Source organism: Adiantum capillus-veneris, chromosome 15 (assembly GCF_014529385.1).
Source record: "Adiantum capillus-veneris isolate H3 chromosome 15, ASM1452938v2, whole genome shotgun sequence".
Lineage (NCBI taxonomy): Eukaryota > Viridiplantae > Streptophyta > Polypodiopsida > Polypodiales > Pteridaceae > Adiantum > Adiantum capillus-veneris.
Genome location: NC_140945.1, coordinates 98883269 through 98910289, shown reverse-complemented (window position 1 = coordinate 98910289; position 27021 = coordinate 98883269). Strand labels below are relative to the sequence as shown.

At 47.6% G+C, this 27021-nt stretch overlaps 1 protein-coding gene across 2 annotated transcripts in view; it reads right to left on the bottom strand.

Moving 5' to 3' along the window:
* Positions 1–27021, bottom strand: part of LOC147441144 (uncharacterized) — a 59920-nt gene that overhangs the window by 15314 nt on the left and 17585 nt on the right. For both annotated transcript variants that reach the window (XM_086482849.1, XM_086482850.1), the window contains one exon: positions 26567–26846. In XM_086482849.1, the coding sequence (XP_086338975.1) occupies positions 26567–26722 (156 nt within the window). In that variant the 5' untranslated portion in view covers positions 26723–26846. The remainder of the gene's footprint in view (positions 1–26566; positions 26847–27021) is intronic.

Genomic DNA, 27021 nt, shown 5'->3' with positions numbered 1-27021 from the left:
GAAACACTTTCAACCAAGAAACATGGAAAACGTTGCATTGACCATGAGTTAGGCACTACAATTTCATAGAAACCGCATTGATCTTTTTAATGACAGGAAATGGACCATACATTCTAAAAGACAACTTAGGACACTTCTTCCCGACTTGCTTAAGACGTTGCTTCATGATTCTTAAATAGACCCAATCCCCTTCCTTGAAAGTAGCCTTCCATGAATAAGACTCTTGAGCCTTGTTTAGCCGAAAATTCATACTCTCAGTAATCTCATCCAATGACTGACTTTCATCATTGGCATCTGGCAATTGACTGACCGAACGAGTCAAAAGAGACTGGAACGAACGGCCAAATGTTGCCTCATACGGAGTTCTACCAATGGCAGAGGAATAAGAGTCATTCAAAATTGCTTGGACTAATGGGAGATAGAGCTCCCAATGAAACTGTTGATCATGCACATAAGACTTTAAAACATCAAAAGCCAACTGATTGTAAATTTCTATTGGACCATTTGATTGTGGATGAAAAGCAGATGAAAATTTTAACTTTACGCCAAAATTTTCAAAGAGAGCTCACCAAAAATTTGACGTGAACTTAACATCCCTATCCGAAACGATTGACTTTGGCAAACCACACAAGGGTACCAATGCTTAATGAACAGCTGTGCTACATCTTGTGTAGTGACTATGGCCTTACAAGGAATTAACATGCAAAATTTGTTGAAACGATCAACGATTGTCAAGCACTCTGTGTTCCTTGCATGCAAACTAGGTGGAAAATTACTCACAAAATCAATAGAGATATCTTGAAAAGGTCCTTCGAGAACAGGCAATGGCATCAAGAGACCCCGCTGCCTACTCCTAGGGGCCTTTACCTTCTGACAAATGGTGCACTGTATAACATAACGAAACACATTTTTTCGCATTTTAGGCCAATAACAGAATCTTTCCATTTTTTTCCAAAGTAGTGTTCATTCCCCTGTGCCCACCCGTAAGAGAGTCATGAGCATGGTGCAATATGGTTGTCCTTTGAGAGGGCAACACACATAGACGGTGACGAAAATACAACAAACCTTCACGAATGAGATAGTTGTTGGACCCTTGGGCAGCAAGAGCCTACAACCATTGCTTACCAAACTCGAAATCTGCATACTAATTTTCATGTTGTCGAAAGAGACACCCTGAATAGAAACTGTGAATCTTGACTCAAGAGCCAAAATTTGTCCTTTAGGACTTAATGCATTTGCAACAGGGTTAGCTTTTCCAAGCACATACTCAATCAAACCACCAGATTGCTCAAAAAATTGTTACCACCGTGCTTGGCGATCACTCCAATGTGCACTAGGCATAGACTGGAGCCACTTAAGGGCTTGATGATCTGTGCGGACTGTGAACTCTCTACCATACAAAAAATGCTTCCAATGCTTGAGAGAGTGAATAACAAACAGAAGTTCTTTGTCATACATTGAATAGTTCTTTTCGGCACTATTTAACTTTCGACTGAGAAATGCAACTTGACGGCCATGCTGCTGAAGCATAGCACCTATGGCAACATTGCTCGCATCCGTCCCTACCTCAAAGGGGTCGTCCCAAGAGGCATGGATGAGACACGGCGCTTCTGTCACCGCAACCTTGAGAGCTGTGAAAGCCTCAACGACTGCCTCGAGCAAAACAACGCACTGTCGACGAATTTTCACCCCTTTCAAAACATCAGTCATGGGTACGGCAATGCGTGCAAAATTCTCTATGTGCGAACTATATGCTTGACATAAACCAAGAAAAGAACGCACATCATATGCAGTTTTGGGCAAATCCCAATTACGAACCTGTTCTACCTTTGCGAGATCAAAGCTTGACACCTTTTGCAGAATGATATAACCCAGATAAGTAACTTCAGTTACAAAAAATCCAAACTTCTTATAGCTATACAATGTACAGCTGACACTTATCCAAACGGGCTAAAACCTTTTCTACATCCTTTCATGTTTGTTCCCAGGATGCAGAGAATATGAGAATGTCGTCAAGAAAGATAAACACACACGCCGATCATATCACCAAAACGACCTACCATGGGACGGTTGAATGTACCCACGGCACCTGTCAATCCAAAAGGATACTCCCATTGCCCTTGCTGTGCAAAAGGCGGTCTTGTAGATATCGCCTTGAAATACCCTTACCTAATGGTATCCACTTTTGAGATCGACTTTGTTGAAAACCTTTGCCCCATTGAGCCTATCGAGGATATACTCAATGTGAGGCATCGGAAACTTGTTCTTGACGGTCATCAAGTTCAAAGCTCTATAATCAACACACAAACGAGACGAACCATCTTTCCTGCGGACAAATAAAATAGGAGCAGCAAAAAAACTTACACTAGGGCGTATGAATCCTCCGGCCACCAACTCCTGATTTGCCGCTCTAACTCTTCTTCTTGAGTCTTGTTCAAACGATAGGGAGCCTTACTGACTCGCTGTGCCCCCTCCGTGAGTTCTATGCGATGGTCCTCCAGTCGCTCGGGAGGGAGACTGGATGGAAGCTCATCTTGCAAAAAGAGGTGCTCCTACTTGGTAAACAAATCTGAATACCTTTCTGGAGCATTGAGGTTCTGAGTGACTGGAGAGGCATAAATGAATGTCGCTTGTGCTCCTCTTCATAATTCATGCTTCGCTTGCACATGAGAAATGAGAGGTAAATAATGAAGACGCTCTTCACCACGAATGATCATGAGAGAGTCATTTTTGGTATTTAGAGTGAACGTATTGTCTGCCCAATCAATGGGAGGGTTATGTTCGCGAAACCATCGAATGCCCAAAATCATATCACATACTGAGAGAGGAGACACAACAAATCTTCTACAGAAGGAAGCTTATTGAACAGTGACTAACACATCAAGGCACCCTTGTGTAATGAGAGAGTTCAAACCGAGAGCAAAGCCAGACACCTCGACAGGGTGTCACGTGCATATCCAACCCTATGTGTACGTGGACAAGCTACTTCATGACATGGGTTCAGTTCAGTTAGCTTAGGATGTGTTCTGGCACTTTTGTGAGTCTATTCACAGACCGTGCATGTCCAAGCCCTTAGAATATCCTCTGGTTGCACACAGCATGATCATCAGATTACCATCAGAATCCATCAGGAGCATTTTTACAGTGCACAAACCTATTTTCCCTATTTTAGTCATTTTTCACTTATTATTTTTAAGTGACTTTGATGGGAAATTGGGTAGGGCAATTTGACTCGGCAAGTATATAAGAAAACCTAGCGCTAGCACTTTCTGGCAGAAGAGACAGCAAGAACCCAGTGTTCAACAGGGACCTTCTCAACAAGACCTCCCCGTGTTCAACAGGCACCTTCTCAGCAAGACCTCCCCAGTAGCAAACCTAGCGTTTTCAGCCAAAAGTCCAAGATCAAGCCTAGCGTTTTTCATCAAGGACAGCAGATCAAGCCTGGCATTAGCAGATTTCCCCAACAAAAGCATAGCGTTTTTGCATCAAACACAGATTCAGGCCTAGCGTTTTTGGATTAGCAGAACAACATAGTGTTTGCAGATTCGCCGTGACAGACCCCAGATAGGCATCAGCGTATTCAGCTTTCAGCAGTCAGACTCTGCAGTAGAAACCCCAAACCTTGCAGATCTCACCTTCCCGCAACAACAGATCCTCGCCATACAATCAGATTCACCGAAGTTTGCAGATTCAGCCCGGAAAACGCAGAATTCAACAACTGCATTTTCAGCACGTCCTCGTCGCATCGTCGTCATGACCGTCGTCACCGACATAGAGTCAGAATTCAGCAGATAGCAGATTTGCAGATTTCAGCCCATAGCGTTTTCAGTTTTCAGCCTGTCTCGTCGTCATCGACATCGTCGGCAAGTCCATTGCATTGTAGAGATTTCTGCAATCAATAGTAGACCGCTCTCGCCATAGAGAGTAAGGCCTTCAGAGGAGGGTTTGACAACATTCTGGTGTCTCTCTCTCTCTCTCAGTCTCAGTACCTTCATTCACAGTGTTTACCACTTTGTTTGTGATCATTTGCACTCTCTCACTAAAGAAACGGAAGGCTCTCCCTTCCGTAAGTAAAAGGAACCTTGAGCACATTTCGGAGCACTCATCTTGAGCAAAGTTCAACATTCATAGCCGTTGCACCTTACAACAAGAGTTGTCGGGCTAACCTCCAAGTGGGCTCTTCCTACAAGAGAGTCGCTAACCACATCATGCATACTGCCTGAATCAAACAAGATGACAAGACGCTGACCATAACATTTAGAGAGAGGATCATCAATGTGTGTGTCAAAGACATGTGGAGAATCATTGTGGTTCACTAAAGTGCTTGTGGTAGCTGTTGGTGCTTTGGGTTCTCCAAGTGGTGTTGTATTAGGACATGCCTTTTTCATATGACCCTTAACGTGACTAAATACATCGACATTTCTTTCCATATGTGATTTGTTCTTCGAGTGAGATGTATCCTCCTACAATTCCTTGTGCAACTTTTTCATCTGGGGTTAACTTAGGTTTAGCAGGTGTTTTTGCTTTACCCTTAGATTCATTTTGAGAGTTCTTTTCCGTAGGAGTAGAGGAAGATGGTTAGAAGAATTGCCATTCTTACCGTTCTTACCATTTTGTGGGTTCTGAGGATTCTAAGAGGTACTGTGAGAAGACTTGTTCTGCTTAGCTTTCCTTTGTTATGCTTCATCTCATGCGTAAGAGCAATCGCTACCGCCTTGTTGAGATCTATTGGGTCGAGGACTTCGACATCGAACTTGATATACTCGTCCAACCCGAAAAGGAAGGCCTCTTTGCGTTCCGCATCAGATTTGCCTAATTGAGTGCCGAGCTGCAAAACACGGTTAAAAAAAGACATTACTGAAGTACCATTTTCCTTAAGGTTGCACCAATCTTCTTTTAATCAGGCTAGGTACAAAGGCGGCATGAACCGCCCCTTGAGCTTGTCTTGGTAGTCGGCCCAATTGAAAGAAAGGGTGCTTAAGGTTACGTCAATCTTCTTTTAATCGGGCTAGGTACTGAGGCAGCATGAACCGCCCCTTGAGCTTGTCTTGGAAGTCGGTCCAATTGAAAGAAAGGGGCACGCCTTTCTTGGCTTTCTCTAGGTGCACGGCCAACTGTGCCTCTTGCCATGCGTGATACCAATTAATGGCATCACCGGCAAGATACATGGTTGCCGTCAAAACTTTGTTATTACCTGTTCTCTTAGTTGTCGCAAAGTAAGCATTAAATTGATGCAACCAAGAATAAATAACATTAGCTTCCATCTTACTGTCATACTTACTGAACGTCAACTACTCAGTGACTGGGTTGTTGGAATCTGCATCTCTACCTATGCTACCTGATGAAGTGCCAACGTCCTTGAGTGGCTCGGATTTCAATGTAAGTACATGTAGGACCAACTCTTGCATGTGTTGGTCTCTCTGCGCCTCACGCTCTAATTCCATAGCCGCTCGCTTTTCTTCGGCTTTTCTTCGGCCGCTATCCGTTGAGCTTTGCGCGCTTGCTCGCGCTCAAGCTCCATAGTTGCCCTTCGGTCTTCGGCCGCCAAGCGCGCTTGCTCACGCTCCATGGCTGCCCTTCTTTCGTCTAAGGCGGCACGTTGCCCATCCTGTTGTAGGATCATCTCCATGATCGACTTGAGCAAAGCCTCCATAGGATTTGGTGCAATCGTTTGTAGATTCAAGCAATGAACCTGTCCAAGAAGAGATCCAAGATCCTCTCCCTAAATCCATGTAGATGCTCCTGTGTAAGCAAGTGATTTGACGTGTCGAGGTCAAGTGGTAAGTGTCTGTCCACCCAAGATGGTGGTGTCTTCTTTGGGAATGTCGGAATCTCATAAGCCATGAGCATGGCCATATCTCGTGTGAACTCCTCTGATGAGTGCATAGGTGTGTCCATAGCAAACCACAAGTCACCACCCCCTCTGGAGTGCGCAACCGCCAAATGATGGCTAGAATGAATGGATCTCCTAGGGATCATACGCTCGTAGATGATCAAGCCGACGTCGAAGATACCGTGTACTACAGCAGTCATTGAGATACCGCACTGACCACCACCGTATGGTGTGCTGGTAGAAGGTAACTTCATCCTTTGTGAAAAACACAAGCCGAGAGGCTGCTGTCCACTAAAAAATACAACTGCGAGGTGATGAAAACGCTGCTGTCCAGCGATTTTCAGCGTGCTCGTACGCTCCCGGCATGGTTTGGAGCGGTCCAGAGGGTGTAGGGAGGGTTTATCTTCATGTGCACAGCCGTCGGAGGGTTGAAAACAGAGAAAACAGCAGGGTATAATGGCTGAAATTTGTAGCAGAAAAAGAGGAATCGCGCCGGCAAGGCACCGAATGCCAAGCCAATGTGGAAAGGCAAGATTGGAATGGGCATAGCGCTCTCTCCTCCTCTGCTGCAAAAACGCTGCAGCTTGATTGAAAAACGCAATACAGGAGAGGGGTTTGCCACGACGAAAAGGCCCAAATAGGTAGTGCTGGCAGCCAGAATGCAAAAGGCCAGGTATGAATGCAAAAACGCAAGTTGAGGTGAGGTCCTCCGCAATAAAAAAAGCTCATGTTTCTTCGCTTTCCTGGCTGATGCAAAAAACGTTGGCTGATCTTCAGAAAAAGCTGGTTAATCTGATCGTGGGAGAGTACCTGATGCAGAGATGCGCCTTGGATCAACGAGAGCCTGAAGCTATTGATGCCATGTGAGAGTGCGCGTGTGCGGAAGCGTGACAGAGGAGAGAGAGAGAGAGAGAGAGTAGACCACAAACGCAAGATATGGTGAAGAGGGGGCAATCAGTCCCCCCATGACTACCATGAGCAGAAGACCCTCAATACAATCAGTATCATACCTCTGTGAGATGAGAGATGTGGAAGTGGGTACCCCCCTGGCCCTATAAATAGGTGCCCAAGGGGAGGTAGGGCAAAGCCTGGAAAAATCCCCCACGACCCAACATAAATGATATATGGAAATATATATGTGGGCGCCCGGACAAAGGTGGACAGCCAGCCCCAAACTCAGGCGGTCCGACCAGGTACAACCTACACTATGGGTGGCCAGCCCGGAGACATACTAACCGTACAAATATGCCCTAGACCTGTGTGAAGCAACAAAGATGTGTAAGTCTAACAGGAACTACGCCGCGGGCCGTGTCGTCTCGAATTGAACTGTGATTTAAAGTTGTGAAGTATTTTTCAGTGAATCTATTACAGACTTGGGGTGTCCAAGCCTGTTATAGTGGTATCAAAGCATGGCTGATTTCTCTTCTACCTCTCGCCTAAAGCAAGAAGAAGCCAGCGTTTTCAACAGCAGAAGCAACCAGCATTTTTGGGAATTCAGCCACCCCTAGCATTAGCAGTTTTCCCAGCTTGGCGTTTCCAGTTTTCAGTAAAACAGCAGACCAACCCCCATCGTTTTCAGTTTTCAGCCCTCCCCCTCGCCGGAAAGTGGCTCGACTCTGCCTACGCGAGTTTCCCGTTGCGGTCCGGTACTTCGGCAGCCCCTCAAGCCTTCCCTCATCGGCATCGAGTGCTCCATTGCTGTCCAACATCGACCTCGTCGAGATCTGCGTTTTCAGCCCATCATACTTCTCACATCGAGAGTGCAAATCAGCCCGTGGTGGTCATCCGCAGTTTCCACATCAAGAAGGATCCAAGGTGCATAAAATCAGCCCCAGAGGTGCCTCTTCCCGAGGAGTTACGTGGTGATTTGTCATCGTCAAGTCAGTAGAGTCTGCATTGAGGTATTGCATTGTGTATACATTCCATTTACGCAATCTAAAGCAAATACCACATCGGTAACGGTGTGGGGGGCCCTTGAGAGAGTTGGTTGGGAACCCATCGGGTGTCGCTCTCTTCTTCTCTCTTCCTCTCTCCCTCTACACATCTCTATTGCATTCTCTCAACCCCTCTCTTCAAAGGAACATAAAAGGAACATTCATTGAATCACAAAACATTCACTAACGCAAGGAAAAAAGGAAAGGATTTTGTGGCAATGTAAAAATAGATCTTCACCATTTCAATTCCGCCGCACCTGATGCCACGAGACGGGCACCACGTGCCAATAGAAAAGAACAAATTGAACAAACTTTTAGCACTTCAATAACAACTGAACTGAGAGAGAGAGAGAGAGAAATGAAATGAAATGATATATTAACGTCTACAAAAGGCCAAAATGACCTATGAGACCAACTGATTACAATGATGAGTCTAGTACCAAGTCTGGGTACAAAACAAAGAAAACTACAAAAAAAAAAACTGATAGGAGTGCTACCAACTCCTATGGGTGGCTGGTAGGCTGAGCAATGGTATCATGCCATAAAGGTACAAAGTGGGGATAAGTGTCACCATGATACAATATAGCAGTAGCATGAAGCCTATCCTGATCGACACTCTGGGTGTCGTGCTAGAATCCTGTGGATCCTCTGCCGCAACACGTGACACGCGACACGGAGTGGCGGAATTCCACCCCAGAGAGTATTGGCCCCAAACCTTGGCGCCCCTTTCGGTATTTCTTTATATTGCATCAACACTATACAAGAAGGTACTCCAGACTCTGCACCTTCTCCAGGAAGCATGCCAGAAAATGAGCCCTTAGCACATATTTAAAGGCCCTAGGTCCCAAAAGTAGTTTACATGAAAAGCCTTCAAAAATCAAAAGCTTATGGTCACAAAAGCAATGCCAAAAAGCTGCCAGCGCGATTTGCGGAATTCCGTACAACTGCCACGTCATCAATCAGAGCAAAACGCGGAGCGTCGGTACAGCTGCCACGTCATCAGTTTGTGTGTGTGTGTGTGTGTGTGTGTGTGTGTGTGTGTGTGTGTGTGTGTGTGTGTGTGAGTCTTGCTTTATTTTAATCCCTTTATGTCAGTAGGCCCCCATCAAACGGGCTCCCCATAAGTTGGTAGGACTTCTTCTTTTGCTACTTGTTCTTCTTAGGGTTTAGGCCCCTCGGCCGTCATCTGTAAGTTGGCTCCATTCTTTAGGGCTTTGACACGTCAACAGTTTGTGACATCCCCCCTTCTTGAAAGAAAGTAATCGTCCACGATTATAGCATATCTGCAAAACAACTCAAGTTAGCTCAAAAATTTCCAAGGGTCATTCTGAAGGACATTCCGAGGACAATCACTTTGCTCTTTTTGTTAAGGAATTAGCTTCTCCTTTCGGCTCTTTTGATCAAGGAGTTTGCTTCTCCTATCGGCTCTTTTGATCAAGGAGTTGGCTTCTCCTTTCGTCCAGATCGGAGCTCTTGATATTCCGGCGTAGTAAAATTGGCCATCACACCCAGACTGCATTGATCTTTCACCGGTGTCTTGATGCACTAAAATTACATACCCAAGCAATCTCATCCAATTAGGAATATTCAGTGGTTTGCACATCACAATGCAACACAAATGCTCACATATGCATGTTACAAGACATAGAAACATAAAGCCGCTGATGAACACTCCTCCCTTATAACCTAACAAGGTCCGGGCCGGGAGATATTCAACGACTCCCTCATAACCTAAAAAGGTCCGAGCCGGGAGATATAGAGGCCTTTTACAACCAAACACCCCCCCAGACTGTGGCCTGCGTCGTTTGGAGGTGCTGAGAGTAACCACTACTCACACTTCTTAATACTCCTCCTGCATAACCATCCAGGTCCGGGCCGGGAGTCAAAAACAACACTTTTCAATCATCATTTCTCACTACTACACCCGGGAGTAAAGTCACCAATCATTGAAACCGGTATTAAAACCAGAGTCAAACATTTCAAATCGGCACCAAAACAAGTTCAAAACAAATACCATCCATTTCAAACAAATTTTCAAACAATACTTTCTAGCTATAAAGAAAAACAAGTAGAGAGAGTTCATTCGAGGTTTTGTTTGGACAACCGAACTTTGAGGACGACTGGCTTGTCCTTCTGCATCTCGGTGATGGTTCGGTTCCGAACCTGGAGAGTCGCATCATTCTTGTCATGCCAAGGCATGCCCAAGAGAGCATCGCAATTGCCCAACTTCATGATGTGGAAATCAGCTTTTCCATGATAATCTTGAATAGTCACTGGAAGAGCACCAATGAGCGGTACTACTTTCTGAGTTTGCCCCGTGGCTAGCTCAGCTTCAATTTCTCCACCCTCTGCATCATAACCAAAGTACATATGCTTTAAGAATTCTGGAAGGATAAAGTTCTCTATAGCTCCGGGGTCAAAGAAAATAAGGGCTTTGAAGCCATTGACTTTGCCATATGCTCGACACAATACATTTGTACTCTCAAGGTGTATGCCATAAATATCAAGAACTAGTCCAATAGCGGGTCTAGCTCTCTTAGCAAGAGGTGGCGCTAGGGTTCTGTCGACCATTGGTGTGGGCGTCGGCTCCTCTGGTCTATCAGTGTGTTTGGGACAATTAGAATGATTATGCCCTGTTTGAAAGCATCCAAAGCATCGGCCTTCTTGTAGTAAGGTGTCTCGTTGTTGAGGCGTCAAACGAGGCCTTTGCGGTTGATTTTCATGACTCGAGAATTTGTTCGTTGTTGCCGAGAGTTGTGGTTAGTGGCCGGATATTCTTCTATGGTAAACTCTAGCTTTCCCTTCATCAGTTTGTAGCCGACCGCGGCATGGTCCATAAGTTCTTGCATGGTGGAGACCTGCTTGGATAGACAATATTCCTACAATGGTGATGGTAGTCCAACGGTGTATCGCTCGCATTGGACATCCAAGGGAACAGATCTAAAGAAGGACACCGGAAGGAACACGTCGAGAAACCTTTGGTTATATTCGCCCATGGTTTCGTTGCCCCACTCTGCCAAAATCCGGACTTCATACATAGAAGTCATGTAACTACGTGCAAAAACTATCTTGAAAGCTTGCCAGGTCCTTGGAGCATGCGGTTGTGTCGCGACTAAACTCCACCATTGCATAGCATTATCTTTAAGAAATCCCGCTGCTCCAGAAATCTTGGATTCTTCTGTATAGCTCCCCAAAGCATAGATGTTGTTGAATTGTTGTAGGAGCTGCAGTGCTTTCTTGCGATCCTTCACCCCAAAAAAAGTGAAAAATTTGATTGTCGTGCCGCCATCTTTGATATCTTTGGGTTGGCTAGGCGTTATCCCGGGTATGGATAATAAGGGTATCCATATGGGCTCCAACCATTGTAGCCTGGTGGCGGTAGTGGTGGTGGAGGTGGGGGCAATGGCGGTGGCAAAGGCGGTTGCACTGGATCAAGGTCAGATGGCTGCACCATATTCCTAAAAACTCCCCCAATCGGAAAAGACAGCTGAGAAGGTTGACAGTTGGAAGCTCTCGTACTTTCTGGTGTCGGAGGAGAAGGTACCACTTGGGGCATCAGAGGGGGTAACATGTAGTTCAAAAATTGTTGAAAACTTTACAGCATCGGAAGATTCTGGTGAGGATGCCGCGAAAGAATGTCGTGGAGTTCGTTGAGCAGAAACTGCAAATATTCTACTAAATCCATGTCTTGGGTTCTTTATGGCTTATGCCCTGTAAGACAGAGCGATAAAGACGGGAGCGCGCCCGATGCGCAATGAAGTTAGGGTGGGAGTGGCTAATTAGTTCGGGGCCGGGGCCCGAAGATACTTCAAGTAAAATTCCAAAAGCTCTGTCTGCTCTTTTGTAGGACCAATATGCTTTCAAAAAAGCACACGCATGATGCTCTGATAGCACTGTCACAAGACGGGCACCACGTGTCATAGAAAAGAACAGACTGAACAGGCTTTCAGCACTTCAATAACAATTGAACTGAGAGAGAGACGACACGCGACATGAAGTGGCGGAATTCCACCCAAAAAAGTATTGGCCCCAAACCTTGGCGCCCCTTTCAGTATTTCTTTATATTACATCAACATTGTACAAGCCGGTACTCCAGACTCTGCACCTTCTCCAAGAAGCATGCCAGAGAATGAGCCCTTAGCACATATTTAAAGGCCCTAGGCCCCAAACGCAGTTTACATGAAAAGCCTTCAAAAATCAAAAGCTTTTGGTCACAAAAGCAATGCCAAAAAGCTGCCAATGCGATTTGCGGAATTCCGCGCAACTGCCACGTCATTAGCCAACGCAAAACGCGGAGCGTCCGTACAGTTGCCACGTCATCAGTTTTGCGCGCGTGTGTGTGAGTCCTGCTTTATTTTAATCCCTTTATGTCATTGGGGCCCCATCGAACGGGGTCCCCATAAGTTGGTAGGACTTCTTCTTCTGCTACTTGTTCTTCTTAGGGTTTAGGCTCCTCGGCCGGCATCTGTAAGTTGGCTCCATTCTTCAGGGCTTTGACACGTCAACAGTTTGTGACACCTGACAAGTGCATACTCATTGGCAGAAAGCCATTGAGTCGCCAATAAAACCGGCAATCAAGAAACCTCCTATCCCAAGGATGTTTACTGAAGATGAACTCGAGGATATTGTCGAAAACGAGTCAACCAACTATTTGGATCAAAGGAGAAGCAATTGAAGAAACGTAACAAGGAAATTGACTTCCCTCGTTACTTGGGCCGAAAATCCTCTTTTGAGGAAGCACGAAAGCAAAAGAAGCATGTACGCTTCAAAGCATTGTCAAGTTCGTCCTCATCTTCTTCTGACAGCTTGAATAGCTCATCCTTTTCTGACTCGAGTGTTTTATTCAAAAAGGAAGCACTTTTACAGAGCCAATCAGTATGATTTTCTCGACAACAAGGGCAAGAAGGCCAAGGAATTCAAAGAGGGTGGACAAGCAATAAAGTTTGAATCCTTTTCAAGGTTTCGAGATTCTCCAAAGGCTTTAGCCTTTATCCAACAGTTTGATATAGCATTTTCTGGAGACCGCTATACAGAGCACTCCAAGATTAGACGGGCAGCAGCCTTTCTGAAAGGCAATGCACGGACATGGTGGTCCACTCTTTTGTTACAAAAAGAAGCACCGACAGAGTGGCTCAAATTTAAGAAACTCTTTATTTCTTCATGGCTCACTCAAGAGTATGAACGAGATGTGAGAACCGATTGGAATCACCTTCGGATGATCAGAGGTGACACTTTGAATGATTACTGTGAAAGATTTTGGGATACTTTCCTTCGGACCTTTTCTTTCAAGAAGATCAGTTTTAAGGAGCCAATTGAGAGGTTTTGTTGTGGACTTCCCAATTAAATTCGAGACTACTATCTTGAGAAGAAGTCACAGTCCATTCAATAATTGATGGGATATGCTAAGCGGGGATTCGCTATGCATTCAGGTAACTTGACTTACCCACCACATGAACCTTTAACAAGTCAGAACAGAAACAGACGACAAACAGATACACAACAAGGTGGAAAGGTACGTAAGGTACGGTACGTGTTCGGTACGTACTGTACGTAGTACCGAATGGATTGAGTGGTAAGGTACGTAAAATTCGTAAGGTTTTTTTCGAAAACGTCAAAAACCTACAATACGGTCCGTACTTGATAATAAATTCATAAGTATCACTTCTAGGATATTAGCTCACTGTTCTACTATCCAAGGCTGTCATAAATAGACAATCCAAGGCGAGTCATCCGCACTGGCCAGTAGTGCCGCTGCCAATAAGGTGCCTCAACACACGCATCACCGTACTTGTCTTCTGTTTTCCACAATATTTGCAGGCCCAAGTATGTGTTCCTGATCCTGCTTGCCCTCCTGTATTTACCACCGCAATGACAGTGGTGTGTGCACTCCAGACTGGGTTGGGTTTGCGAGGCATGGTGTACCTACAGATTGGTGAACAAAAACATTGATGCTATCGCGAGAAACACACAAAGTATGCGCGAGGGAGACAGGAGAGACTCACGAGGACGAGCACGAGCACTTACCTTTACCGCGCACAAGGTTGCTCTGCAGGTGAGTTTGCAGAGCTTTGTCTGCAATAAACAGGCGCCCAAACTCTCTCTATAGTACTCTGTAGTCAATAGTTTGCAATAAACAGGCGCCCAAACTCACTCTGTCTCAATAACCAGGCGGCCAAACCCCCAAAATAGAGGCGAAATTAAATCCGAAAACGCGAAGGGATTTTTTTTTATTTTATTTTTTTTTGGGGTGCAGTACGGATCCGTACCGTACTGTACGGACGTACGGTACTGTACGGATCCGTACGTACGTACGGATCCTACCTTGATACACAAACTCGACTGATGAAAGAACAAAAAGATACACGATCTCGACTGATAGAAGACCAAAGAGATGAAGGTGTTTTGAATGTGGAGAACAAGGACATATCATTGCACGGTGCCCCAACAAGGCACAAAAATGAGGATCATCGACAAGGAGATACTCGTTCTAGAACAGATTTTTGATAAAACATTATGGATGAATTAGCATTAATTTGTTATGTAAATTTATGAAATAAGACTTTTCGGAAGAAGATTTTGAATTTTTGGATGAAACCAATGTTATATGGAAGAACCTGCTATTTGTGAGCATATAACACAATTATGAATGAGACGATGATGATGGCTTTGGAGCGGTGATAGCTCCTGAATGAACCTGAAATGAAAAAGAGCGAGAACTTAGAAGATACTCGTTCAGAAGAAGATATTGACTTTCCAAGACAGGAAAGAGAAAGGTAAAGTGAACAGTGGTTCTTAGTTAAGAACCATTCGGGATTGCGAATTGGACGGAGGAGGACCTTGCAGATACTCCTTAGATTGAAACTTTACCTCGACGCTTTTGGTCTAGCAATGGCTATTCCAAAAGTTCCCACAAATCAGTAGGTTGAATCTCGTGCGGGCGGGACTGCACAAGAGGGGAGTTACTCCACTCCTTTGTCACAGATTACCTCGATGGAATAAAGTCATCGAGCTCCCTTTGGGTTTCAGGGATATTGATGGGCTGACAGTATTCTGTTGAATGACTTTATGAGAGAAGTACTTTGAAATCGGATCCCCGGAAATGATTTCTCACACATGACAGTGCTTGAGGCGAATGATTGCTTGCACATGACAGTGCTTGAGTCGAAAATGTCTATAGACATGATCGCAATATGGGATTAGTTAATCCGACATCAGTGAGGTCCGGGATGGATCTAGATGCGATTACTAAATACGTTGTTGGCAGTCATGGTCTGAGATTTGGAATGAATCTATGTGATGTGGTCTGAATGTGATATGATGTGACTGTCGTCCTTGTACAAGTGTTGGATTTGTGTCGTCCAGTGTCTGCTGAAATGGTTAATGACCTCTGTCTGTTTTGCAGGCGTAATCGAGGGCAATTACAATTCTTTCAAGAGGGGGATATGTCACAAAATGGTGATGTGGCATTACAATCGGCTGACATGGACAGACAGTACAGACAGACAACATGGCTGTTGACGTGGACAGGCAGTACGGTCAGATGACGTGGCAGTTGGCGTGGCAGACAATATGGATGTCCGCAAATGGCGGTGACATGTTGATGACGTGGCAGCCCGTGAAACGCATTGACAAGTTGATACCCAGACATTGTAGTAAATTCACCAGGTTGTAACTTTTTGGTCTCATAGGTTTTGGCCTTTTGAAGACGTTAATAGAACATTTCATTTTATTTCATCATCCATCTCTCTCTCTCTCTCTCTCTCTCTCTCTCTCTCTCTCTCTCTCTCTCTCTCTCTCTCTCTCTCTCTCTCTCTCTCTCTCTCTCTCTGCTGCCCCCTGCGCGCACCACTGCTGCTGCTGTTTCACCCCCTGCGCACGCCACTGCTGCTGCTGCTGAACCCGTTGTGGCTGACCTGTTGCGACTGCACGCTGCCAAGGCTGTAGCACTTGCCGCTGCCTCACTGTTGCAGCATTACCAAGTGCACCAGGCCCGCTGCCCCCAATCTCTCACACACGGATACATACCCACACACACACTACACAAATACACGCATACACACAAGTACTCCCTCTCTTCCCCTTCTCCCCTCTTCTCACAATATGAAGAGAGGGTAGTTACGAAGACAACCATGTCTTCCCCCATCATCAAGACGCCAGCATCGACAATGAAGACAACCTTCATGCTCACGAACAAGAGGCTTGCACAATTGGAGAAGGACATGAAAGAATGGCGGATGGAGAGAGAGATATGGGAGGAGGAGAAAGCCACCTTCATCAAGCTATGGAACGAAGAGGAGGACATGAGAGCGGAAATCCAAAATCTCAAAGAGGAGAAGGAGAGAAGGGAACGGGAGAACGAGAAGGAGAGGGAGAGATGGAGGAAAGAGCAAGAAGAGATGAAGGCACAAATCGATCTCCTTCATGCTTCCATCACATCCCTCACCCCCAAGGAAGCAGAGATTAAAGAGGAGGCTAAGGAAGCCCTCAAGGAGGAGATCACCAAAGCCCTCACCGCAAGCATTGAGGACAAATTAGAGGCCACCAAAGAAGGATGGGTCGAAGTGGTCAAAAAGAACATCAAGAAGGTAGCAAGAGAGGAAGCCCAAAAAGATGAGGTACTCATCGTACACACAACCATCGAGGAGGAGAAGATGCGACAAGCTCGCCGTCTCAATGTGCGAGTGACCGGCATCAAAGAAGAAGAAGGGTCTACACCCGAGAGCGATGGGAAAGCTTTATGCAAGAAAGTGGGATACAAGGAAGAAGAGATCCCTTTCTCCAAAGTTTGGAGAGCCGGCAAAGATCCAAAGAAGAGAGCTCTCATCCTCCAATTCGCCTCCGAGGAGTCTCGAACTTCTTTCCTCCGAAAGAGGGTCATCTTGAGAGGGCTAGAAGGCCCCCCGATTTATCTTGATGATGACCTCACAAAGATGCAACAAGATCACCGTCGCGCGTGCATGCCTAGAGTCCACCAAGCCCGCAAAGAAGGGAAGAAGGCAGTATATCGAGATGGTAGGGTTATCATTGATGGCAAGACCATCGCATAGGGACTCGCGGCCTGTGGGACACACGAGGAGATTCATGTCACGGTTTGGAATTGCAATGGAGACCTATGGACACACCCAGAGAGACTTGAGGAGGTGATGAGAGGTCGAGACATCATTCTACTTACAGAGACACACTAGAGCCCAGAGAGAGGGTTACCACGGATACATGGATTCCAGTGGGAGTCTCTACATCGGGGATGTATGCGCCAGCACACCACTCGCGGCTCAGGAGGAGTGGCCATACTCTTTAGACAGGGGCTTCACATCAGACTACAGATTGTTGCCCGGGACCCACAGGCCCGCTACATGTGGATTCGCCTCGAGCTCTCACGAGACAGGATAGTCTACATTGCCCTTTGCTACTTTGCTCCCACAGGCTCCAGATTCGCCCCTATTGAGCAGGAGTCACCGTACGCATGCCTCACGGAGGAGATTATGGAGTACTCCACACTGGGTGAAGTCTTCCTTATGGGAGACTTCAATGCTCGTACGCGCAGTGAGCAGTGTGAGGCATATGACCACGAGGACCCAGAGGCACTACACACTCTAGATGAGGAGGCTACTATGAGAGATACAGCAGACAGAGCTCCAGTCACAGCCTACGGACGACATCTACTTCGACTTGGCTCCCAGCACCGTCTCGTTATTTATAACGGGATGGTCCAGTGGCCCACCTCAGGGGGCTTGACTTGTATGCCACATGGAGTTGCAGAGGGAGGGGGGAGTACAGTCGACTATATTCTGGGACCCAGGGAGGCTACACACCTTATCACATCCTTCACCATTCCACCCATACCCATCGGAGCCGACCACACATACCTCTCTTTCTCCATCACCGGAGATACCATCCCACACAGCTCCACAGCACACACTCCACACACCACCATCCATTTCACACATGAGCTAGCCTCTCTTTACTCGACCGAGGTCGAGCATGGCCTATGCCTCCTCCACCCATCCACACCACTCTCAGTTCTCACATCACATATCTCTTCCGTTCTCCACACTTCAGCTATTAGCTCTTTTCCACACACCACTCACACAGGACGCACTCCCCCCCCCCGGGACTGTGCCTCAGAACCGCTGGTATGATGATGAGTGCAGAGAGCTATACCGACGCCTCCGTGCACGGCGAGCCTTAGGAGAGATCACAGAGAGAGAGGCCAGACGGCATATGAAGACGCTGACACGCCAAAAGCGGCGAGCATTCAAAGAGGCACAGGAGCTTGAGCTATACCGCCTATTCATGAGCATGGATAGCGCGACGGCATGGCGCACCCTACGCGAGCCACGTCCGACTACAGCTATTGAGGATCCACAGATATGGCATGATTATGCAGAGCGACTTTACGAGGTGCCGGGGCAGCCTCCTATCCCACAGCCACACGAGCCACGCCCCACGTGCTCCTCCTCCTTTACAGCACAGATGGTAGAGAGGGCCATACGCCGCATGCAACACAGACGATCAGCTGACCATACTGGATTACAGAGTGAGCACATCATTTATGCGGCCTCCACTATAGCCCCGTTGATTGCACATGTCTTCAACCGGGCTATAGGGGAGGGCTTCCCAAAGGAGTGGACACAGCACACCATAGTGCCTATCCACAAATCTGGCGACACCCTGGACCCAGGGAACTACAGGACTATCATGATTGGCCACACGATGGCCAAGCTATACGGAGCAGTACTTGAGGCACAGCTCAGCTGCTACGCAGAGATCGAGGGTTTACGAGCTCCAGGCCAGGCAGGTGTCAGACGAGCTTTCTCCACCACTGATCACATCTTCGTTCTGCGCTGCCTCATTGATGGGGCAAAGGCGCGGAAGAAGAGGCTTTACTGCTGCTTTGTGGATTTCCGCAAGGCCTTTGACACAGTCCCACGCGAGAGACTCTTCCAGCGCCTTCACAGCATTGGGGTACCAACAGAGATGATTTGGGCCATATATGCTCTCTACGAGAAGGTGACGGGTCGAGTTCGTTGCCCAGGCGGTTTTTCAGAGACCATTGCTAGCACCATTGGTGTTAAGCAAGGATGCCCACTCTCCCCGACACTCTTTGGGCTCTACATCGACGAGATCTCCGACTACATACTGCGAGCAGGAGGAAAGGGGAGCGACTTGACAGGTACCCCGGTCCACATCATGTTATATGCTGATGATATTGTGTTGATTTCAGAGTCACCCGAGGGCTTGCAACGCCATCTTGAGGCCTTGGACGAATTCAGCACACACAGGGGGTTGACTGTGAACATTGGCAAAACCAAGGTTATGATCTTTCACACATCCAGTGCAGTGAGGAGCGCTGCCACCTTCACAGCAGCAGGAGGACAGGTTGATGTAGTCACCTCCTATGTCTACCTTGGCATCACATTCACCAGCCTACCAGGACCCTTCACTATGAGGCAGGCTGCTGCTGACAGGCTCACCCGAGGATATGCAGCTCTGGCCATGCTAGAGCGGAGATGCCACCGGGCACACTTTCAGGAACCCCGCACGAAGGGGTGGCTTTTCGACACCTTAGTCACCCCGGCCTTGATGTACTCGGCGGCAGTATGGGCACCGGGATTGACAGCTGACCAGTGGACACAGCTTGAGAGGCCACAGGTATGTATGATCTCACGCTTGCTCCGCAGCAAGAAGATAGTGCCACATGACATTATTAGAGCCGAGCTCGCCACACCACCTATGGTGGTAGAGGCACTATTCCAGACAGTCTGCTTCATCCAGAGGATGAGAGAGCTACCTCCTGACAGACTTACTCGTAGAGCATTTGAGGCAGCTATACAGCTATCAGAGAGTGGGCATGAGAGAGCATGGTACTCACAGGTCAGAGCATGGTTTGAGGGACACGGTCTTGACATGGAGAGCCTACCACCATTCCAGTACGACCCCCACTCACCATATGTTCACCTCTCTCGCAGTGAGAGGAACTTGGTATTGAGACAGGATCTGTGGCAGCTATACACTAGGAGAGTCTGGGAGTCACCTGGCTTGGGGACGAGGATGTCAGATTACAGAGACCAGTTTCTCACCATATTGTCTGGGGGGTTCATACAGAGACCACGCTACATGGACACATATATGCCACATAGCTCACGGGTGGCGATTGGTCAGCTGAGAGTGGCTTCACACAGGTTAGAGATTGAGATCGGGAGACATACTGGTGTTCCCAGGGAGGAGCGAGTCTGCAGAGCCTGCACAGAGGAGGTGGAGAGTGAGGAGCACTTTGTATGTAGATGCAGAGCATACACTGAGATCAGAGGCAGGTATGAGGCCTTATTCAGAGGACAGCCCACTCTCCGAGAGATCATGGACTCTCAAGATCAGAGACAGCTCGGACGGTTCTTACTAGAGATACAGAGCCATCGGGACACACTACTACAGCCACACACAGCTACACAGACAGAGGGGAGACAGTCGCAGCTCACAGACTTCTTTCAGAGGATTGCCGCCCCTCCCTCACCAAACACTCAGAGGGGAGTGACACTCCCACAGGCGGAGGTGAGCCGAGCTAGACGACGACCACGAGTCACAGGCTACAGGGGCGCGAGCTCCCACCACCGACAGATCGAGGAGATCCGAGCCCGGGAGCGCCGTGCCACTGAGGAGCGAGTGGCCCAGATGAGGGCCGACCCGACAGCTTTCATCCAGGTAGCCTTGGCACCAGACCCGCCCATGTACCACATCTTACATCCCCCCATTAGTACAGGATGGAGCTAGATAGCTTGATGCATTCTCATGATTGTACTACCTTGAGCATATAGACATGCATATACCCCTAGAGATAGAGCTCCATCCCTCCTCAGATACCCCACTACCTACATTTAGTTCAGTTTTGTATCAGTTCAGTTCAGTTTTGTTTCATTTGTCTTTCCGATAGACGGATGACATACACACCATGTACATTTGATTTGTCTCATAGGCCGATTTCGGCCTGACATAGACGTTAAAAATCTTTCTTTCTTTCTTTCTTTCTCTCTCTCTCTCTCTCTCTCTCTCTCTCTCTCTCTCTCTCTCTCTCTCTCTCTCTCTCTCTCTCGCGCCCGCGCGCCACCTGCTGCTGCTCAGAATTTGCGCGCCACCTGCCTGCTGCGCGCCACCTGGGCTGCACCCTGCTGCCTGCGCCACAGCAGCGCAAGGTCTCTCTCAGCTGGACTGCGCCCTCCCCCCCCCTGTTGTGACAGCCCCCCCCCCCCCCCCCCCCCCCCCCCCCCCCACGGGCTTACTCGTGGCTGGACTGCGCCCCAACCGCCCCACCCCCCCCAAGCCCGCAGGTGCATTACAATGCAGATAGCGGGCAGTCACAACTGCAAATTTTTCGGACCTGCAAATTTTTTCAGACCTGCAGAAATACAGGATTTACATTTTTCACATTTTCAGATTTCTCACGAGTTGCAGACCTGCAGGGAAAGTTCAGAATTTCAGAATTACATAATTTTCAGCATTGACAGAAAATTGCAAAAATTGCAGAAAATCAAAAATGTATGATTGATATGGGGAACACACATGTATGCATCATGCGGGACAGGGATGTATGTGTGATGTGGACATAGTGGGTTGACTTGGCAGAAGTGCAGATTGTATTTTTGATGGACGTCATGACTACTTCGCCAATATGTAAGCCCCATCCGAAGGCAACTTTTGTGCTTACAAACAAGCGGATTACACAAATGGAGAGGGAGATGAAAGACTGGAAAGAAGATATGGAGGGATGGTGGAAAGAGAAGGCCAACCTTCTTCAAATGTTTCTCAACGAAGGCGCGCAGTGGAAGAAAGAGAAAGAGGACCTACACGCAGAGCTACAAGCACTTAAGGCGGACTCCAAAGCACTTAAAGAAGAGGTCTCAGCTCTCAAGCGAGAACTTGCCGATAGAGCGAGCAGTGGACTAGAGGAGGGGGAATTCCAGCCTTTCATAGTAGAGGAAATCAAGTCATCAAAGAACAGGTACGGATGATCAAAGAGGAGGAGAAACAAAAGATGGTAAAGACGTCTTCGTGGATGGATGTGATCACGAAGACGAAAAAGAAGGTGGATGAGTCCGAGAAGTGGATAGAAGTCGCTAAGAAAGGCAAAGGGAAAGAAACCACATCTGTCCCCACTCCTACAATCATCAACATGACTCTAGAAGAAGAACAACGAAGGAAAACTAGAGCTTTGCATATAAGAGTAACCGGTCTAAAAGACCGAGATGATGTGGAAGGGGAAGTTGAAGAACTTCTCCGCATGATGGGTAGTGAGGCTACTCATACAAAGGCATGGAGGGTGGGGAAGAAGACACAAGGCAATGGGGAGACTTCAAAAGGGAAAGCTCTAATCATCCGTTTCCCATCCATGGAGGCAAAGAAGGACTTCTTGAAGAAGCGTCCTACACTAAAGAAAACGGGTATATTCCTTGGAGATGACCTCACTCTCACACAGCTTACGCATATGAGAGAGGTAATGCCAAAGATTCAAGCAACAAGGGAGAAGGGAAAGACGGCCTTCTACAGAGATGGCCGGGTTGTGATTGTAGAGCGGCGCTCCACATGACGGTGCGAGACCCATGGGACCACCCTCAAAGTTGCCACGTGGAATTGTAATGGATCTATGAGACTTGATGTGGGCGCCTTTGAGGATAGTTTCAGGGGAAGAGACATCGTCTTCTACTCTGAGACACATCAGGCCCATGGGCAATCTATGCCTCACATCAGTGGATATAGATGGGAGACTGCCTATAGACAGGAGACACGATCAGAGCGCAGAGGGCGGGGATCAGGAGGAGTGGCAGTGTTATTCAGGGAGGAGTTGTAGCCATTGATACATATAGCCCGCAGAGATGAGCAAGCTAGGTACATGTGGGTGAGACTGAGAGCAGAGACAGACAGATATCTTTACATTGCTATTTGCTACTTTCCCCCGAGCACGTCAGTATATGCACCACCCAGAGGACAGTCCCCTTTCTCTATTTTGGACGATGACATATGGGAGTTCTCTAGAGATGGTGACATCATCATTCTAGGGGATTTCAATGCTAGGACTGCCTATCATCAGACAGTATTTTATGATACTTCAGAGGAGATGCTGAGAGAGCTGGATGCTGCAGAGACAGGCCTATCCAGACTATCACAAGATGGAGAACACACTGAGTATGGACGACACTTGATAGACATGGGGACTGCACATGGATTGGCCATCTTGAATGGCCTACATAGATTTCCCGCCTCAGGGGGTTTTTACATGCTTTCCACACAGACATGGAGCCAGCACAGTGGACTATGTCATGGCATAGCCGAGCCTCATCTCTAGTATCCAGGATCTCACGGTTGGACCCAGACCTGTTGGTGTGGCAGTGGATCATGCTCTTGTGTCAATGACCATCTCTTTTCAGTTTAGTGTAGCACACAAGCTACGGACAGCAGCCCCTACTCGCTACACCTTCACGCAGGAGACAGATTCTGTATACATAGATGGGATCTACAGACGCCTATGCACAGAGGAGCTAGGGCGACCTCTGGAGCAGCTTACTACTATATTGACATAGACACTACATGATGCAGCAGCAGAGGCATACCCAGATACCCAGCCTGAACAGAGACGACATTCGGGGAGCATGCCCCAAAACAGTTGGTATGATGAGGAATGCCGGGACACTAGAGCTAGACTTCAGAGGGAGGTGCTTTTGGGGGACATCACTCACAGACAGTCACAGATTGACTTCCGATGCCTAGTGCGGCGGAAGAAGAGGGCATTTTTGGCTCGGCTAGAGCAGGATCTATATCAGCTGTTCTTGAGTCAGGACTCACATGAGGCATGGCGGCTCTTTCAGGAGCACTCTCCCCCCCCCCCCCCCCCCCCCCCCCCCCCGCCATCACTTCTACAGAGGATTGGGGCCAGTACGCATCATCTCTGTACACAGTTCCTGAGCAACCCCCCCTTCCCGACCCTCTCGATCCATGCCCACACACATGTGCTTTTTTCACCGCAGAGATGGTGAGGAAGGCCATTGACAGGATGAGGACTGGGAGAGCATACGATCATGATGGTTTAGTGGCTAAGCATTTCACACATGCCAGAGATCTACTAGCAAAGCTTCTAGCAGTGATGTTTAACCGTGCCATGTGTGAGGGCTTGCCTGATACTTGGAGCCTATCTACTATTGTACCTATCTTCAAGTCGGGAGACCCTATGGAGCCTGGGAATTATCGCACTATCATGATTGGACACACATTGGCACGGTTGTACGCATCTATTCTTGAGCAGCAGCTGAGTAGATGGGCAGAGAGGGAGGGGATACGCGTAGCCGGGCAAGCAAGGTTCAGGAGGGGTTTTTCTACTCTTGACCATATCTTGACACTCAGAGCCATCATTGAGGGTAGATCGCGTGGGAGACGGATCTATTGTAGCTTTGTGGATTTCCACAAAGCATTTGACACAGTGCCTAGAGCTAGATTGATGCACAGATTACAACAGATGGAAGTACCCACCGAGCTCATTTGGGGGGGTCATGGCATTATACAGGTCAGTAGTGGGGCAGGTACGCACCTCAGAGGGTCTATCCACACCGATTCACTCCACTATTGGGGTGAAGCAAGGCTGCCCGCTCTCTCCTACTCTATTTGGTATGTATGTGGATGAGGTTTCTGACTACATTGAGAGAGATGGTGATAGAGGTGCACAGCTGGCAGGGACATGGATTCCATTATTGTTGTATGTTGATGATATTGTGTTGATCTCCGACTCTCCGGAGGGGATGCAACGTCACTTGGATGTTTTGAATAGGTTTGCTCAGGAAAGTGGTTTGTCCGTCAACCTTGGTAAAACCAAGGTCATGGTATTTAATACCACCCCACAGTGGATCAGGAGGTCAGCACCAGCATTCACATACGGCCAGGAGACTGTGGAGTATACAAATGCGTACACTTACCTCGGAGTGGTTTTTAGTGGGCCAGCATTTTCATTGAGGAGGGCGGCAAAGACTAGACTAACCAGAGCCCATGCAGCATTGGGTAGATTGAAAAGGATGTGTTCACAGGTTCAGTTTCAGGAGCCTAGGATGAAGCTCTAGCTCTTTGACACTTTGGTGGCTTTTGCATTGCTTTATAGAGCTGAGATCTGGGGACCTTCATTAGATCATCACGGGAGGACAGGCCGCAGTGATGGATGGGGGGACATGGAGAAGCCTCTGGTCTCTATGATCTCGCGGCTCATTAGAGCCAAGGCCTCAGTACCACGTGCTATTGTTCGAGCAGAGCTAGCTGCCCCTCCACTAGTGGTTGAGGCGCTCACCAAATCGGTCTCCTTCATACACCGCATGTGGGAACTTCCCAGAGACAGATATGCCCGCCTTGCACTTGAGTCCTCTCGACAATTAGCCATGCAGGGAGATACAGCATGCTGGTATGGGGAGATGACATCATGGTTTCAGGCGCATGGGTTCAGCATAGAAAGATTGCCTCCCTTCCAGTACTCACTAGATGCACCCTCTCTGACTCTTACATAGTCCGAGATCACCAGGCTCATCCGCCAGGACTTGACTCAGCTAGACACCAGGAGGACATGGATACAGCCAGCACAGGAGCTAGGCACGAAGATGGCTTTCTACAGAGAGCAGCTCCTCCAGCTTACGGTTGATGGCTTTGTAACGAGGCCCAGATACATGGACACCCACTTGTCTCATGGGATACGATGTGCTATCGGCCAGATACGTACATCTTCACACCAGCTACGGATCGAGACTGGGAGATACAGCGGAGTACCAGCAGAGGCCAGGACATTGCCCCCTGTGTGACATCGAGCCTGAGACAGAGTTGCACTACACATGCCACTGCCCCGCCTACTACGAGATACGGGGCCGCTTCCATTGCTTGTTCAGAGAGGGCTTTGGACCATTCTCCAGAGTCATGCAGTACGAGGATCAGAGATGCTTGGGTTTGTTTTTGCTCGAGCTACGCAGACATAGAAAGAGCCTGATGAGAGGAGAGGCTAGCCAGTCCCAGAGACAGATCACAGATTTCTTTAGAGCTGCCACAGGACACCCGGAGGAGTTACTACCACAGCAGAGCTCGTCGTCTCACACCAGAGGCACACTGATTGACCGAGCGATTGAGCTGGGAAGATCCAGACGCCCACGACTGCGGAGGACTACACAGCATCGGCGAAGGCTGCATCAGAGGATTCCGATCACTTTGGCTCGACATGCACGACGCCCGGTCAGACTACTGAACATGGAGGAGATTGATGAGATCCGCCAGCGAGCGAGCGACCGATGCTGGATCTCTTGTGATCTAGCTATCCCAGCTAGCTGTTGTTCACACCTAGTAGTTTAGGATTCCATAATATTTTATTGTGACATTTGTCATTTCATTTTTGTCATTGTTGTCATCTTGTTACTCTGACTCTGACTTTGTATCAGATCCACCATATTGTAACTTTCTGGTCTCATAGGTCACTTTGGCCTTTTGAAGACGTTAATATAACATTTCATTTCATTTCATTTCTCTCTCTCTCTCTCTCTCTCTCTCTCTCTCTCTCTCTCTCTCTCTCTCTCTCTCTCTCTCTCTCTCTCTCTCACACACACACACACACACACACACACAGGATCATGCACCCACACATTCATACAACGGTCTGCCAAAAGGAGTTTCTAACATGGCTCCATAGATGCAGAACAGACTCACCAAAATGAAGCCCAACACTACGCAAACGGAAATAGAAAGAATCATTACACGAAAATATTTTTGAGCCAAACAATTCTACTCAATTGATACCTACTTGTTCCTTCACAACTTCTCTTTTAGAAGATACTTCATGTTCTTTGGAAGTAGCACCAGTCGCATCTGCATCACTTTTTGGGGGTTGCTTCCAATCAGACTGAGAAGTAAGTATCAGAACCAAAAGCACCAAACACAAAGCCAGAGGCCTTGACATAACTTGACTTGTATATCAAAGCTTTATAGCTCGAATTTCAGGCAAGCACTTGTTCTGTTCAATATTTCACCACAGCAAGAAAAAATGCTTGTTTTGTCTAATCTGAGTCGTGTCGTGTCCAGCACTGCGTGAAAAATTTTGAATATCACTAACATTGAACACAACAGAAGCAGAAAAAATGCTGCTAACATGGAATCTGATGGCAATCCTTGCGGTTGAAAGAGATGCTTTCTACTTCACAGCGGACATCCATACAAAGAAATTATAGGTGAAATTGGACACTCGTAAACAGACGAAAA